The 18,296-nt window shown below is 40.9% G+C and overlaps 1 protein-coding gene across 1 annotated transcript in view; it reads left to right on the top strand.

Moving 5' to 3' along the window:
* The window catches only part of LOC104572452 (protein kinase C-binding protein NELL1), a gene marked incomplete at its 5' end in the record, with an annotated part of 206,787 nt that overhangs the window by 98,028 nt on the left and 90,463 nt on the right, over positions 1-18,296 (top strand). The window contains one exon of the mRNA XM_088534207.1: positions 3,329-3,454. Coding sequence (XP_088390333.1) covers positions 3,329-3,454 — 126 coding nt within the window. The remainder of the gene's footprint in view (positions 1-3,328; positions 3,455-18,296) is intronic.

Here is an 18,296-nt window from a genome sequence, read left to right as displayed (position 1 = left end):
CCACATGGACAAATGGGTGTTGGCAACTGGTGAGGAGCCCTGAGGTGGAGCTTTGCTCTCCTCTCTTTGCCTCTTTATGGATGTGCTCGCAACCAGTAATTAAATCTGGTGAAATGAGATTCCCCGAGCTGCAAGCTGGTAATTGCGAGAGAGCTGGGAGTGCAGTAATTGATTCTGACACTTAGCAGCTCCGCAGCACGGATCGTTCGCTCGTGGTCTGGAAAGCTTTGGACTTCGTTTTGTTTCGCTTCAGACGCGTTTCCGTCTTCGAGGAGCTCAGCTGGGAAGCCCTGAGCAAGGCGTCGTGATCCTGCCCGTGTCCATGTGGGTTAGCTTCAAATTGGTGGGTGTTTGGGCTGAAAAGGGTCTAGTGGTTGACCAAGTGTGTTTGCAAAGGGCATCCTCATTTGCTTTTTGCAGCTGCTGCTGTTTAATTCTGTCCATACTTTCCTCGTCTTTCCTTCTCCTGTGCGTTATGTGCATATGCCAAGTGTCCAGCTTGTATTTGTAAATGAGTCCAGTGCATTAAATATAATTAACCAAAAGAATTTACAATCAGTTAATTAGATATTTTTAATGGGGGGAAAATAGCTTTTCCCTTTGAACACCCTGTTTTCCCCCAGACCTTGATACAGATGTCAGAGAGAAGCAGTGCCATTGCATATCAAAGCATAAAGCCATTTGTATTCCCTTTTCCACATCTTGTTTTCTTTTCTCCTGGGAGTAGCTGGTATTAGATGAGCAGAAAAAGTGTCTTGTGCTGAGGAGGTAGCTCTGCTGAGATTAATATTTTGATTGTTTTGCACCAATAGTGGCACAAAAATAGCTTACAAATAAAAAAAAAAATGCATGATTCCGTCCGAGTTCACGAATGCAGTTTAGACCTGTGAAGAGTGTGATGCCTGATCAGCTACAGAATCAGCATAAGGTATCAGTGATGAAACTGTTAAGGAAACACTTGACTGGAGTAGGTGATCGTTCCTTACCAAGCCAACCCGCTCAGGAGTGGAGTGATCCTTACTGAGAAGCTGAAGCCCAAACGTCCTTGCGGATGCAAAGAACTAGTTTATGTAGATGGGAGCTGGCAATACGTGAATGATCATTATCCTGTGTCAAGTCTCATTTTAAAGACCATAACTATGCCTTTTTAGAAGAAAAACAAACTCCGTCACGAGTCTGGAGAGAATCATTAATCATGTATTTTTATCACCTCAAAAGACCGCTGGAAGATGAGCTCTAATATTTCAAATGCGACAAGCAATCTATACCCATGAATCACAATTTGAGTTCCATTACGGCTCAGCTGATATATACCACTGTGTGCTGTATGGATTTTACTCTAACAATATTAAATAAAACCCCCAAAGCTTTTTGTCATGAATGCCTAACCTTTTATAAGAGTTTGTAGAGCTGCAGGCCAAAAAAAAAAAAAAAAAAAAAAACACAGAAAAAACCCTTACAGCTTTAGTAAGATAATGCTGCTGGTTTTTTACCTCTCAGGGTTAGTCTCTGTAAAGAAGGGTGCATCTATTAGCACCAGGTTAATATTGCAAAGATAATAGAAAATGTAAAATACTGTGTGGGAAAGGTATAGAGAAAGACTGAGAAAAGGCAGTGAATGAGCAAAGCTTGGAGGGGGAGATGTTTAGTTCCTTCTGATTTCATTGGTAGGGCCAGGCTTTTTCTTCCTGGACTCCAGGACTTCTGCTGCAGCCCGGTGTCGGTGGCTCTCAACTCTTATTTAAGCCAGCTCACCACTTTGAGTCCGTAGTGTCCCTTTGAGAAATGAAGCTATAGAGGTATTTCCCTATATGAATTATAAGAGTGAATTTCCATTTTATCCTTGAGGCTTTTCCTATTTTATATTATAGGACTGCAGGCTTTGCTAGCAGTGGATAAAAATTCAAGCGCCTTCATCTGGGAGACTTTTAATCCTCCTGCTCCCTTTTGGGAGAAGAAAGGGGAGAATTGGTGTCTGGTGAATTCAGCGCTGGAGCCTGAGATAGAGGGCAACATGTCAGGTTAATTTTGAGGTGACTTGGTTGCCAGTTTGTCATTCTTCCTTTCTTTTCAGGCTTCTTTCTGCTCCCTTTTATGCCAGAAAATTATTAGCTATGCAAGAACGAAACCCCTTAAAGCTATGCACCGAAAGCCTATTAAAAAGAGGCTGTGAGCAGAACAGTGTGAATACATGTCAACACCTGAGTGTTTCCCAAGTGGCTCTGGCACTCAGTGGTGTGATAACAAGACGTGGGAGGATTTTTCTTGGCTTTTATCTCTCATATATTGATGCTTCTGACTTTTTAAAATGCATTTCATCAAGTGGCACTGCCACAGAAACAAGGGGAGAGGGGGAAGGTGCTGGTTCAAGGCGTTTGTGGCGATATTTTAAGTCTTCTGCCTCCAGGCCATCGTTTCTCATTCAGCCCGAGTTTAGTGGCTGGCAAAAATCACTGCCAGGTGTTTGGCCAACGCGGACTGATTTTTGGCTAGTTGCTTCCACTGGACAGATGTCCACAGCATAGGAAGAGTGAGCGGAGCTTGGCAGAGGTTTCATTTTTGGAGCCTGGAAAAGGTGACTGTATCTTAACGGCTGTTACTCCTCTTGAGAGCACCACTGATGGCCCTGGGCTAAGGCCGCGCAGAGCTTGGTGCTCACACAGTTAGGTGAAAACGTCCTTGGGCAAAAATCAGGGCTTGCCAGGAACTGTCCTGGTTCCGGCACTCGTGTGTCCTGGTACCTCAGCTGCGGCTCCGTAAGGAGGAGCCGGCACCGTCTCCGTGGGTGCGGAGGGACACGGCAGCATCGCGTTGAGGGGACGGGTTTGTACCCAGCCAGCTGAGATGATCTTGAGCAGTTTTGCCAGTTGATGCCTTTCCTGAGCATTGAGCAATGGATAACAAGGAGAATGTAGCAGGAAGACCGCCCCCCCCCCGCCAATAAAAAGACATTATTTTTCTATTTTGCTTGCCTATAAGTAATACTAGCAAAAAAAAAGAATTGAAACTCGTCAATTACTCTGTGTAAAATCAATGCCACTGAGTGGAACATCTATCCTAATCAGAATAAAATAAAATTAAAGCTTCAGTTTAAATTCTGCTTTTGTGAGGAGGGAAGCGGGAGGTATTTTGCAGTTTACAGTGTCGTGGAGCTTTGTGATATTTAAACAAATAGGTAAATGATGGTTTTGATTCTGTCCTTTGGGAAAACTATCACCTTGGACTTTCGGTTTGCAGCAAGAACAGAGACGGCTCCACAAGCAGATATAGGACCAAGCTGTAAATTCTGAGTCTGACGAGGGCTTTTCCTGCTTCTCCTTCCCCGTAGATATTGATGAGTGTGCTGCTAAGATGCATTACTGCCACGCCAACACCGTGTGTGTCAACCTGCCTGGATCCTACCGGTGCGACTGCGTCGTGGGATACGTCCGCGTGGATGACTTCTCCTGCACAGGTGAGCTCCTAAGTGCGTAGCACTGGTGTTGCTGTACTCTGTGTTTGTTATTTACCTTTTAACTAAGCCTGGAGACGAAGCAAGAGCTGCGTTTGGGTTGTCCCTGCGCTGGCGTGACGTTTGGACACAAGGCGCTGCATTCGGGTTAGCTCAAGGGTGGTGCAGGAGGCTTGGTAGATGCGTGTGCCCAAGGACACTGTCCCCTGTGGTCCCACAGTGGCCTCGTACGGGGAGTCCCAATAAGATCTGTCTGGTGTCTAGGCCTGCTGTGCCCGTTATCTCACTTCGCATCTTGGTTAATGCCTCCATATGAGACTAGGGCTTCTCCAGACCTTTGCATCTGCGTGATTTTTAGCAGGGGTAGTAAGAGGGGTTCCCACATTTGGTGAGAAGAAATAGTATTTTAATACCTATCGTTTGAAGAAGTAGTTTGAAATATCAAAAATGATCTATGAGGAAAAGCTTTGTGGACAGGACCAAGAGAAAAAGAAAATGTGAGAGTTACTCAAAACGTTTTGTTGCCTGATATATTGGAAATTGTTGTGTTTAATGTTGAGAATTAGTGGTTCTAGGACTATGGTATGCCTTATTTATGAGATAAATCCAGACAATAAATCCAGCATTTTTTTTTAAGTATCAATAAAATGAGCTCTAAAAAATATTATGGGAAGGTAGATGTCTCATTTCCATGCACAAATTCCCAGAATCTTTCCAGGAAGTTTCTGGAAGAAACACGAGAAGCTTCTGACATGCTCTGCCCAGCGATACCTAAGGTGATAACATCTTTCAATCACATGGCTCCAGAAATACTGATCTCGGGGTTATTTCGATGGCAGACCTGTCTGGCAAAGGAGGGACGTATCAGTTGGATTTGCTGAAACAGAAATAAGGAAGATGTGCACAAAATCAGGTTTAGAGTTGTGCTGGGCAAGCTGTTCTGCTAAGTGAAAGGATGACCAAGGAGTATTTAATGTGAGAATGATTTCTAGCCTGGAACAATTACTCTGTAATACATGATATCCTTAGGAAATATCTCTTTTCATGAAGAAATATGTCTTTCAATTCAGATCAGGTAGTTTATAAAAGCTTTAGGAAAGTCCTACTTGTCTCCTGAGACAAACTTGTGCTAAGTAGCTGTCAAACAACAGGTTTGTGTTTTGTGTAGGTGTTCTTTATTTCCAAATTATTTGTTGTGTCTTCAGAGTAAATTTCACAGTTTTCCTTGGTCTTTTCATAACCTGCTGTGTGAAAAGTTTCAGACCTTAAATTTTGTTCTCAATGCGTGAGCTGTGTGTGCTGGCTGCTTTCACAGTGATGGGAAAAACATTTCTGATAACTTTACACTTGCTTTCCATATGTATGCTACTAATTCCCTAATGCTCCTTTCCTTCCAGCAAGACAGTATCATTAGGCATGCAAATGGTTTAGAAAGCAAGGTATTTGTGATTTACCGTAGAAGTGTGAAGTAATAAGACAGGTGCATGACAGTAATGGGTGAACGTTCATTTAATGTGCATGCACAGAAAACAACAACAACAAAAACCATCTAAGAAAAATAACGGAATAAGTGGGATAAATATTTCTTGTCGTTTTCATTGTCTTATTAAAACGACTTTTTCAGCATTGCAGTTAAAAGGTACAGCAAGTGCTTAACGCACTTGGAGAAACTTGGTTCATTGCCCGTTTTACTAGAAATAATAGTGTGTTAAATACATATACTCAAGTACTTGCACAATGGAAGACCTCATTTTGCTTGGGTATTTTGCGTTATATTTGCAGAAAATGATTGAAAAGACCAAAAAAAAAAAAAAAAAAAGGGGGGGGTGGGGGGGGAGGTAGGAAATACTTAGCTGATTTTAGCTAATTCCCCTTTATGCTGTTTTGCATGTAGGGCAGACACAAGTCAAGTAGATTAGAGCTGTTACCAAGGTTTTTAATTTGTTGCTGTTTATCCAGACGAAACGGGGGGACTCTGTTGCCAGACCATGTATCTGAGGACAAACCTGGAAGCCCAGGAGGTGTTGGCCTTCAGGGGACATCCGAGTCCTGTGCACAGTGGCTCAGGGCTTTTCAGCCAGCACAGGTGGATGGGTTCATGTTAAATGTTAACCAGCTTCAAATGCAAGCGCTTAAGGCCTGTGCACAGCCCAGCATGTGCTCTATATAATACTGACCTAAAGGCAGAATTAAATGCAGAGAGGAGGAGGAGGCATTATTGCAACCTCGGGGGCCTCCTCCGCCTGGTCCTGGCTGCCCTCAACTCCCCGGGAGCTGCGGAGCGGAGCCGGTGTCACTGGGCAGGCAGCGGTTTCTATATTTTTTGGAATTGCATCGTCGTCATTGTTTCAAAAAAGAAACTGCATCAAATATTGAAATGCCAGGTCAGTCAGAACTGAGCAAACGGAAGCATATAATCTGGATGTTGCTGGATATGATGCAATTTGTGGTGTTTTCCCTCTCCCTGTGTCTTGATCTAAACTGATTTGTGCAGTTTTGCTGTTGCAAAAGCACTTTTTTATAGTGTTCCCCAGTTCTGCCTGTGAGGACTGTGGAGCAGGAGTTCTGCACAGGCATAAGAACCTAGGATATGGGAAGCTTTGAGTGCACAGAAATTGTCATGAAAATAGAAGATAAGTAACTAGACTAATGTTTTGCCTGAAGTCTGTCATCTTAAATTCTGAAATATGACTTAAGATGGGATAGTGGATATTTTCATAAATCAGTGTTCAGTCTTGTATGAGCAAAAGACTGAGTGCGTTGCGTGTCATTTTGTGATCATGTTAGTCAGTCTGGCAATAACTTTGACCTGGAGCCACCAATGAAGATACATTAACGTTTTTGTACTCTCCTATGGCTGGAACTGTCAGCTCTGAATGTTAATTAAGATCTTCAGGGCAAGAGCTGATTGAGAAGTTATCCTTGAAAAGGGAGTTTCTTTTAATCTCTTCCCATGACAGTTACGGGTTTTTTATCTGTTCTCAGGGAAATCGCATCGTTTCCCTTCTGGTAATGGCAGGGAATTTGCTCCTCCAGATGCTCTCATTTACTGGAATCTACTGGTATAAAGCATCTTAGTCACTTCCACGGGTTTTTTTACCTCATTTTGCTTGTTAAAAAATAAGTCTTCTTGGATTGCTTTCCTCTAGTATACTAGTCTGGATGTGGGAGTTTGCATCACATTTGCACTATATTTTCTTCTAAAATTTTTTGAAGGCATTATAAATTGTTGTGGATCTGGTATTTTTGTCTGTTGGACTGCATCTTCTAGTATTATTATAGAAATATTTATATGTAGGTGTATATATTTTTGCATAGTTTGAAGCTACAATATCTCTATCCCCACCTTCCACCTGTTTGAAGCTATGAAGTCTAATCTATCTCCACCCTTCCTACTACTACGGAATCACAGTTTATTAAGATAAAACGGTACTTTAAATTATCTGTAACAACTAGGTTGACTATGCTGATAGAGCAAACAAGGTAGATTGGTCTCATATTTTTGTATGTAGCCAGTCAAGATAATGACCCTTGGTCTATAAAAATCTATGATTACTATTTTGAAAAAAAAGACCTCATTCTGCAGCGCTTTCTGTAGGTCTGCTCGGGCCCTAAAATCTCTTTAAAGTCCTGCAGTCAATTCAGGAGGAAGGTGTTGGGTTTTCGTAGTTCCTTTTTTGTATGTGGCAAAAATCAAACCCTGATCTGTCACAATAAGTGTTTTCAGAATACATTAATAGCTAGTTTCATACCAAGGACAAATTAACACTACATAGAAAGGTGATGCTTAGGAGAAGTGTTAGAATTTTGCTGTTTCTTAAGATGCAGTTCTTACCATAACTGGATTTACTGGATGGGTGGAGTAGAGAAAGTAGTAGAACCTCAGGATTTTGAAGGGTTACAATAAAAGCTCCTTGGCTTCTGTGTGGTTTGGTTTCTGGTGTAGCATTCAGTTTTGAATCTCCTGCACCTTTCAGAACGAGCCTTTCTGCAATACAGCACTGGCAAGACTGGGCTTAAAACATGGAAAAAGCAGAGCTTTATGAAAGCTAAAAATCCAGGAAAAACTCACCTACCCTCTCCTGTTCTTTCCCCTTGTCCATGGAAGTTAATTCACTTTCAGCGATTCCACTCCGTGATTTGAGCTGAAGCTGTTCAAATTGTTTGCTGTCACTAAAATGGATGTCTTTTAGACTGCCGCAGCTGTGGTTTGTCACACGTTCAGGGTAGTGCATTTTATCCAGTCGTGTTGCTAATAGCAGAGGTGAAGTGGCACTCGTTACTGTCAGGTTCCTGGCTTGCCCACCCAAACCACTGTATGTGCTTGGAAAGGAATAAGGACTTTTAGGCAGCCAACTGATAATACAAGGAAAGGGCCCTTCCAAGGAAAGGGCTCATGGTGCAGTCTGTTCTACTGAATATCTTTTCCATCTCTTCCTTGAGCTAAATTAGCATCCAAGGAGAAAACATGAACACTTTTGGTGTGGCCCTTGGACCGAGGTCAGTAAGCAAATCTTCATGTGATGGCCTGGAGTTAATGACTTGATAGCTAGCTGCAAGGCCAAAGTGTGGGCTAGTAGGCGATGAACATGGTCTGTGGCTGATGGATCATCTGCAGATCTCCCTGTTGTCCTGAAAGACACCTTTAGTGAGCATCGTGCTTAGCACTTTTGTGGAATTAATTTTGTGGAAGTGTTAATTGAGATGGCACTATGGTATTACTAGAGATATGGGTTGTGGGGAGATCTGGACCTCCTGATTTATATGTGGCTACTAAATGTATTTAGCAATTAAGTGGACAAAGCTATGGTTGTACTGACAGGTGTAAAATACTCTTCCATAGTCACTTCTTTCCAGATCCATGTGTCAAGTGCTAGAAGGCAGGACGAGACTTGGTTCCTACTGTTACGTAGCCGTCCTGTTTGGATTACAGCTGGTGGCAGCTCTGCTTGCAGGACTGGGAAGGAAGACACTGCTCGGGTCCCAGTGCCTTCAAGTGTAGAAGAGTCTGTTTTGCATCCCTGAGTGGGCTGTTGGTCGAGCTCAGCAGCAGGTAATCCATGCAGCATAAAAACTAAGAGCACTGAGTCAATGCAGCAAATGAAAAAAGCTGCCAACTAAATGGCTGATACTTAGATAGGTCTTGGCTCAAAGCCCATTAACCCAATGGAAAGCCTTCAATCACATTCATTTTGGCTTTAGGTATGTCTGTTGGTGAGATAATTAATACACCCTTGCTAGGGGAAACTTTGTTTTTAATGATAACGAAGCAGGATAATTCTTTTGTGCTGTTCTAATGTTCTAATGCTGTACTAGCATGAAATGCTGTACTAGCATGAAAATCAGGTAGCTTCTCAGTGCATCCCGAGCTGGCTGGTAAGTATTTTAATTACTGTTTTGGACAAGGGGAAGCTTAGACACAGTGAAATGCAGTATCTTGCCCAAATTCATGTGGAGACAGTGACAACGTTAAGAGTCTTAAAAACAAAGTCAAAAATGTAGGCATAGGAAAACTGCACAAAGAAGGATTCAGTAAACAGAGAGGTCTGTATTTAAAGGTATTGGCATTTTCACAAAAAAAATAGCAGTTCGTTGAAGCACATAGTCCCAGAATAACCATGTGAGCTTAACGTTATAAATCTTCTCTTTCCTTTTTCCATCCAGTTTGGGAACGTCTTTTGTTGCCTTAGTGTTGAAGTATTCCTCAGGTCTCTACTTTCTACATGCTGTATTGGGCTCCCTTGTTCCTGGCTTCACCTTCATTCACTGTCTCTGCTACTTTTTTACCTTTCTCCCTTGAAAGGAATTCAGTGGGCTCTGCATCTTGTTTGTTCCTGAGTGCTTTAAAGATGAGGAAAATATGTACTGAAAATATTAATATTTATGGTGATTTAAATTCCTTATGAGTAAATAGTTTAATTAAACATCTTCGTGCTTTCCTGGGCTCCAGGCATTGATGTGCTGCTAATTTGTCCAGAGTAGTTGGTAATCTTTTCAAGTTCGTTTGACGCATTGATTTTCTATAACTTTATTAATACTGAAATTAATTAAACAGCGGACTGCAAATCATGCTGATGGTTCTGTTTTGTGACTTAAGGGATAATTAGCATTTTAAAATTATTTATTAGTTGCAACCCTTTGTGCCGGTGTATGTGAATGTGTTTGTACTTACATGTATACACGGTATATACAATATACCCACACACTACCACAGAATTTTTTTCTTCAAATTGCTTTGCAGGTGCATATTCAGTAGCTTAATTATATAGTTTAATAACCATGCAAGTCCTATCTAAAGAATGGCTGTAGGGCAGGCTTTCAGCTGTCTGTCTCATCCATTGTCTTGCAGGATTGCTATTTGTTAGAAAAGGACTGAATTGTGTTTTGTCAGCCTATGAATTCTTGATCTCCTTCCTAAATCTACCAGCTGCTACAAGTGGTTCGTGAGGGGAGCGCCGGAGCACACGGTCCTGGAAACGTGCAGAGGCTGCTGCATTGATGTCTGGGGCTTGAAGCAAAAAAGCTCTGCTATTTTAGTCGTCTGCTTCCCCAGTAAGTGCTCATGCCTTCAGGAGAACGACTTGCTTTTGGGGAAGAGCGTGCTCGATGGAGTTGTGATCTTGCGGGAGCGCTAACAGCCCCAAGTCACTCCTTGCGCTACCCTGTTTCCAGAAGCAAATGTTTCGTGCTAGGAGCTCTGTTCTTTAAGCACGAGTGCTAAAAATACAATGTGGACAACAAATGTGAATGCAGAACCCAACTCTGCTAGCAAATCCTGAAAATAATTGAGTCATCGTCTTTTTAATCCATCCCTTCTCCCCAGGGTACCCCCAAAATATTTTATTCACCTGTTCTTCAAAACCTTCCACAAGGGAAATGCCTTAACCCCCTTTTTTGGTATTTCCTAGTACTTAATGTGCCAGTTGTAAAGATTTTTGTAATGTGTAACTTAAATCTCCTTTGCTACAACTGAAGTCTGTCACCCTTTGTCATATTCTCGGAGAACGTGGAGAACGCTTAGACCAAGTGCAGTTATCTGTTAAATACTTAATCTCTTTTTTCCAATGCATACATGTCAATTCTTCTCATCTCTAACCTGAAAGATTAACTTCGGAAATACCTGGTGGAGCAATGGGGGCTGTAGGGATTGTCTGTTTGCAATAGTGACTAGGGCATCCTGTTGGCAAATGGGTAACTTGGGAATTTCCTCCTGAAATGGGGTGCATCCCTATGGATGGGACCAGCTTGCTGAGGAACTACTGACAAATCCGTGAAATGTGAAGCACTCGGCTGATCCGCATTTGTATCTTTGCATTGGCTGCTTAGATTTGGGATTTGCAGTATCAAATCCTTTATTTCTGAAACAAAACAATCACACAGAGCTTGTTAACCTCAGCAGAAAAAATTCTGTCGGGTTGATTGCGCTTATGTCTGTCTTTTTTGACAATGAGAAGTATGTATGACAGGTTTTGGTTTCTTGGTTTCTCCTTTTTAACTGAAGTGTGTATTTTACAGACAAGGAGACAATATTTTAGCATGTCTCACTTCTAGAATCTCATTTTTTTAACTTGTGCTGAATATTTCATAAATGTGTACATATTGATTGAGAGAAATCTAATATTTTATTAACTACCATTGACTTTTGAGTATGAACTACTGTATACGCGGGATCAAAGAATCATCTTCTGGGTGATCTTAGCTGTTGGGCAGACCTTGGGACAGGTATCTGGCCTCTGTTTGATGCGGCTGGGCCTTGGTGTGAGCCTGGTGAGTGTCCTGCTCTTGCTTTATTGGTCCCACAGCTTCCCAGAGTCCATGAAACACAAGAAGCAACAGAGATGGGGAGCAGAGTTTCTATTGCCATGAGGGTGTCCAGTGTGGGGTGGTCTCTGCTTTATTATTATTATTATTTTTCTGGTTTAAGAGCGTTTCCTGTCCATGAACAGGAAATCTTCTGGGAAATATTTCAAGGTGAAATAACGATGTTTGTGAAATAATTTTAATGAGTGTGGAGGAACCACAGCCAGCAAGCAGACTTGCTGGGTCCTTAAGAAAAGGCAGCCTTTGGGAATAGGACAGGCAGGGAGAAAGAGATGCTTTGATCTATCACTTTTTAGTTAATATTTTCATGCTATCTACAGTAGCCTTTTTGCCTCCTAGCTATGCTTCAGGACAGAGAAAGCTTGGCATTAGGAAGAAAAAAAACTTCTTATGTAGTTATATGATTGTATATAATAATTACCTAAAGCAAGAAATTGTGATTCTCTCTGAAATAACTGTCTTTGTCAAAATAGCCGTTCGAAATAAACGTGTCTGTAGCATAACTTGTCCCAAAAGTGGGACAAATGAATGGCTCGTATTGCAAGTCACACGTTCCTGCTAGATTAATCAACTTCCATTTTTATTTGCTTGGCTTTCTTTTCAGCACTAAGCAGTGAAGATCACGTTTAGGTAACAGAGTTGCCTGCTGTTAGGCTGAGATAATCAGGAGTCTGGGGAAAGCTGAACTTACCTGTCATGGCTGATGACAGCAGAACGAGTCAGGCTATCAAGGGAAGGATGAGGCTGGCCCCAGGGAGAGATCTTAATGACCTGTAAGGGTAAAATATTTTTTATTCTGATTTAGTCATGGCAGAGCAGATGGCAGGATTCTGGAGACGGTGTAGTCTGGGTTTTCCTTCCTGCAGTAGTGTTCTAGTTGCACCAAGTTTACTGTGTATAAGCTTCCCTCATGCTGAATTATTCTCCTGAAGCCAACATTTGCCCTTGGTGCTAGTTTTGCAGGGGTGGAATTTCTTTAAAGATGGAGCAAATGTTGGTATCATTATTCTCTGAAACGTCTGATGAAGCAAATTCAGTTTTGCAAAGATAATGTGTTTGCACGTATGCAGTGTGCAAGGGGGCAAGGCTGCCCTCTCATCTTTAGAGCCTGTGCTTCCACCAGGTAATGCAGTTTATTGCATGGGCGAGTGGAAGCTACTCTGTGCAAAGCTTAAATGAATGGCTTAGGTCTGTTTCTTCTCTTTATGTGCTTTTAAGAATCGGACAAACTCTATGATCTTAGACCAAAAAAAAAACAAAACAAACAAACAAAAAAAAAACCCCAAAACCAAAATGAACATAAAACCCAAACAAAAACCCAACTTTGTGCCTTTGCAGTGTACAGATGCCCTTCATAATAGAATAGGAAAAACCTTAATCTTACTAAGCTAGTGTACCCCAGGACAGATGTGTTTTCTTCAGCTGTTGCAAGCTCAGATAAGAGATGTAGTTGTTGTCCTCTGATGGCATAGGTTCCTTTGCATTCTTCATATTTGCTTGTTGGCTGCTGTTAGAGTTCAACCATTGACTGGGATTATGGAAAGAAAGAAGTTAAAGGCTTAAAACACAAAGGAAAGAAATTCCTAGGTGATGTGACACAGGAAGAGCCATCACACAGCTTAAGAGTTGCTTGCTGTCTGCGTGGTGTCAGAGTAAAATGGAAATAGAGAGAAGTGCATTTTCTCAGGGTTGCTGCATGCAGAAGGAAGCATTAAGGACTGTTTTTAAGGGTGACAAAGTGGCCTTCTGCTGTCTTGTATTGACAAAACTTAGAACCAGCTCTGACTGATTAAATAGCTACAACTGAACATTGTGGATGATGCTCCTAGAGACAGGAGCAGGGTTCTTCCTTGCTAAGAGAATGGAGAAGCTGTATAAAAAGTCAACTGCAGAGACTCAAGGCATTAACGCTATTTGATATCTAGCTTCTCTTAAAAGAAGTGGCTGGATTCTTGTAGTAAGTCTCCTTTTAAATCGCTGCTGGTTTTGATTTGTTGCTCTACAACTGTTGATTCATTAAAAATAATCCATGCCATTAGGCTGCTTGGCAGGATCTGTAAATTGGGTTAGAGACCAAGGGTAGCTATTACCCTTTGTGGATTTTGTTTTTGCACTGGCAAAATTAAGATAATTGAATCAGTAACGAAATGAGTTCACACCATTTCTGAAATGTGGAGCCATTACCTCACTATTTTTCTGACTTTCATAAAGAGATTTTTTTTTAATGTTATTTCAAAGGGGTTAGCTACCTCTGCTGTCCAACTTAGCTGTTTCAGTGGAAGTTGTAACAGGATTAGCAAGAGGTGTTAGATATAAAACAAATTACCAAAGTAGAATGAGGTATAGAAATTAATGCTGCAGGAAGGTTAAGTACTTAATATGCTTAGCCTGTGAGTACATTCAGATAGCTCTTGAAGGACATTTACTGACCAACTTTGAACACTCGGACGTAGCTTGTCGCAGTTGTGCTGGTTTTCCTGCAACAGATGGTTTAAGGACAACAAGTTACCCAGCCAAAAAGCTGCTATGCCTGTTGTGTTAGCATGATGCAGCTCCTACCAGTCAATGATTTATGAACTGGATCAAGGCACTACCAAAATAGTCCTGTGCCGATAGTCTGTGCAAGACTTAACTTGTGCTTAAGTCATTGGAAAGGCTTTTGCAAGCTCCTGAGATGCTGGTTGCTCCAGGGTCTTAACTTTAGGTGTATCTTGGCTCTTCCGGTAAAAATAACGCTTTGTATGTGGAAAAAAAAATTCCCCCCCCAAAATTGAATATAAAAATATTCTGCAGCTGAGCCTGCAGAATATTAAGAAAGCTTTAAATTCCCTCCTTTCCTGAATGTTAATGTGGATAGCAGGTTGTCAGCACATCTCCAGAAGCGCTTCATACTATATGTATTTTAGACCCTCTTTAGCTTCAAACTGTCCTGTTTCTTCCCATGTGATACGTGGACGTCAACATTAGGCAAGTTTCAGTGATGATTATGGGCATTCGCTCCATAAACAGCTGGGACTAGGATGGGTCATATTTCAGTCTTTAATATCTCAAATGTTTTTCTCTCTAAAAGGATTTAAGTTGAGAGTACAAGCTGCTTTTTGCACAGAGGCTGTCAAAATTGTGACAATCTTGAATAAAGCAGCAAACCTTGAAATAAATGTGTACCATGAGAAATTGGATAAGAAAAATTTTTAGGGTTTCTTGGCAGATCAAAGCCACTTTTCTTTTTTTTCTTTTTTTTTTTTCCTTTTTTCTTCCATTAAATCTTAAGAATATAAATCCAGAGTGTTTTTTTGAAGCTGTAGATTCTGACATTTAAATAGGTGGAGCTTTTGACCTTACTTCTATGCTCAATTCTATTTGTTATTGTTATGAATCTCTGGAGCTAAAGATATTCCTTTTTGCAGAAATCAGACTTGCGATATATGTAAAGACAACCTAAAGAACAGTTGATGCTTTGTTTGTGTTATCATATCTCATTATATCACAACTCAATATGATTCACCCTTTAGAAACAAGGTATGTATTTAAGAGGAGCATTGTGGACTAAAACAGTCATCTGTGCTTTCATGAGAGACTTAATTGCATCAAGCAAGCATGAGTTTTTTTAGTGTAGAAGAGAATTTTCTGCACTGTGTTACTCTTTTTCCATACCTTTGTCATAGCCACTATTCATTTTCTTGTAACTCTTGAATAATCATAATCTTTTAAATTGCTTTGTTCCTTTCTTTAAAGAGAACAAATGGGACCTTCCAAGGAGGAGAGTTAAGTAGATACATGAATATTATAGCGATCAGAAAAATAATCATTTTTATCACTTTCATGTTGTACAAAGAGGAGGATAATTGCTGCTATCAGTTTATACTCTTCGAATGCTATGTGTTGATATAATTTCAATTGGCTGCAATATGTTATTTTCAATATCCTTGGATTTTAAGCCTTGGTAGAAAGATGTGATTATTTAACAGATACTAAAAAAATAAAATTGCATCTGGAAGATAGATGGTTATGAAATATCTCATCTGATTAAATTAAGGGAACTTATTGCAACTTAAACTAATCTGTTAAAACCAACAAAGTGAGAGTGAGAACCGGAGTATTTTACAGTAGCAGTAATAGTTGTAGTCCTATGATGTTTCCATCTGAATCCTTCAAGATCCTTTTAGACAAGAGTGCAGTGAGCATCTTAATTTTTTTGTGAGTCAGTTATCTTGATTTTATAGTGAATTTTGTAGGGATTTTTGCTTCTATCAACTTGTGTAAACTGCTGCTCCCCTCTTATTTTCTATGTGTAGCTGTTTAAATGTCCCCCTTGGACTCAGTTTTACTGCAGGAGAAGAGGAGGAGTTGAGCCCTAGTGAAATATCAATTTTTTCAGGCGTGTCATGATGCTGTCTATATTTGTCTATAGTTTCTTGACACTTGTGAATCAGTGCCAATAATGATGCTGCTGGTTCTCCTCTGCTTTCCAAGTGCTATCTCATTTTTCTTTTCTAATAACTGAAAAACATATAGAACTTGGTAAGATTTATAGTTGCTGTTGCAGACATGTATCCTTGTATTTTTTCATATTTTCAGTTGTCACCATAAAGTATGAATTTATTCTCCCCAAAATAATGTTAAATGTATTCTGTCCTTGTTCATCCCAATTGATTTACGTTTATTTATTCTTTCTAAACCTCAGTATTACCTCAGTTTTTAACATTCAGTTCTTTTTGTTACTCAGTAGCCCCTTTTGGGAGAATCTAAAATTCTTTACATTTTAATGTATACCATTTCATGGCTTTGTCCCACTCTGTTTTCCTGTTGGCAAATGAAACTAGCTGCTTATAGCCTGAGCATGGGATTTCCTCCCCTGTGTAACTGGATGGCTGGGACTGGTCGCGTGTCGTTCACCGTATGTGATTATTTTTTAGGATACCAAACATGGATCAATTAGATGAGCTCTTTCTGGGTGAAGAAAATTGCTTTGCTCTCATTACCAGAGAGTTAAAAGAATCAATATTGTACGTGTGTAATTTTTTCAGCCTGGTTGACCTTATCTTGCCTCTTGTTAACTATTTGAACCACGTTCCTATCCTATTAATTTTCTAAATGGCACATGAACCCAGCACTGTGTGCCCCTCAAGATGACCTTTGGGGGGCTTGGGGAGGTACCTGGTCTCACGTCCAAACTTCATTTGTGGTTCCAGACAAATGTTTTGTTTCAGCTATCACGATCATTGTGCCATCACTCAGGATGCAGGGTCAGGTTAGTATCAAAAAATCATTTTTTATGCTTTCCACATTGTTGTTATTGGTTAACCATTGATGTATGCAAGAAATTGGATAGAAGGCTCCTAGCTGACATTTAATCTACGTGAGAGAGTTTCTGGCAGATTTTCCCTGGGGAATTTCTCACTGTGATGCCATGGGACTTGACTATGTGCTCAGGTTTTCTGAGGAGTAGAAAAGAATCAAAAGGTCTGTAGTTTCCTGTGGGAAAGAGTTATTTAGTTACTCTAATGCTAATTTAGTGCTGATCCTTGTACTAGGTAACAGGCTCTGGGGTCCTCTGGGGACACATACCTCTATACTAATATTCTGTGTTGTTAAAAGAAGGAGCTGGCATTTGTCACCTGTCTTGCAAAAGTGACACAGTGGCTGATCAGTGGTGACAGTAATTGGGTTTGAACCCCTTATATGATATTGAAGAGCTGCTGCTTATCAAAACTGCTGCAATTCGACTGCATCCTCTCCTGCTGCCCGCAGGTTGCCATGGGGCAGAGCAAACTGGGGCAAATTTGTCCTTTTGGTAGGAAATAGGCAAGCAAAGAAATAGGCAAGCAAAGACACAAAATATCTTTTGGGGATTAGAAGCAGAAGCTGCAGGAGGATTGTTGCCTTCACTTAAAAAATAAAAGCTTGTGATCCTTTGATTTTTTTTTTCTGATGCTGGAAGACTGTGAAAACTTAGGGCTGGTTCTATAGCTCCTGACACCACCTTCCCTGGGGTTTCACTGCGGGTGTCTGTCTGATGCTTAACCTGTGATAATAAGTCTGCATCTCTCATGGTCCCAGTGGGCTTTTGTCAGGCTCGTCCCGGCTGTTCCTTGGGTTGTTACGTGATTGCCAGCAAGCCCTTTCAAATGCTCTCTTGGTTATTTCCTAGCCTTTGTATATACGAGCTATTCCTGAAATGTCAGTTGTGTTCCAGTATGTCATAATGTTTACCTGTCACCTAACACTGACATGTCAGGTTTATTTTTTTATTATTTTTTTTTAATATTTTTTATTTTATTTTTTTTAACTTTTTTTTTTGTTTCAGCTGCTCCAGATTCTCCCCTCTTGTCTCTTGGTAAACAGTTTCATTGTATTAGCCGAGTTTTGCTCTGACATAACACCTTTCTATATATTGCTTTGCAAAAAGAGGTGGTAAAAGGTGTCTTTATCACCACATCAGGCAACTGCAGTTAATAAGATAGGAGTGAAATTCCAATTGTGGCACATGCTCTACCCCCTGCATCCTGCTGCCTTCTGCACTGCGCCTGTCTGCACTGCTGCTGATGGCCTTGTTGCTGCCTTTTCTTATCTTGAGCATTGTTTATAATACTCCTTTGGGGGAATTTATGCTGCAATTCAGGAGAGGGATTCTCGTCCAAGCTTTTTAGTACTGTCCACTTTTTACTTGCTTATATATTTATTCTGGGAGTAAGAAAGTCTTTGTGGAGGATTGCCTGCTTTACTCTTCAAATGGGAACACAAGCAAGGAGCCAAGTTAAGCAGAGTGAGAAGGCTCAGGTTGGACAGGCTTGTAGGAGGCAACAGGTAGCTGCAGAACTGAGGATTAGCCCCAAAAGTGCTGGATAAATCCAAGGATGAGTCTACAGAAGCCAAGGGGCATGCTGCTTCCTTATGGAAAATGAGGGGCATAGCTGGCCAAAGGACTCGACACAAGATTATTGGGGAAGAAAACAGTTAAACAGAAATGGCTTGGAATAGCTGGGAGCTCAGGGCACATGTTTTCCTGCAGACCTGAAGAGTT

Source organism: Tinamus guttatus, unplaced genomic scaffold, assembly GCF_059628265.1.
Source record: "Tinamus guttatus ecotype Peru unplaced genomic scaffold, ASM5962826v1 Tinamus_guttatus_pri_ptg000546l, whole genome shotgun sequence".
NCBI classification, from domain to species: domain Eukaryota; kingdom Metazoa; phylum Chordata; class Aves; order Tinamiformes; family Tinamidae; genus Tinamus; species Tinamus guttatus.
This window is presented reverse-complemented; position numbering and strand designations above follow the sequence as displayed.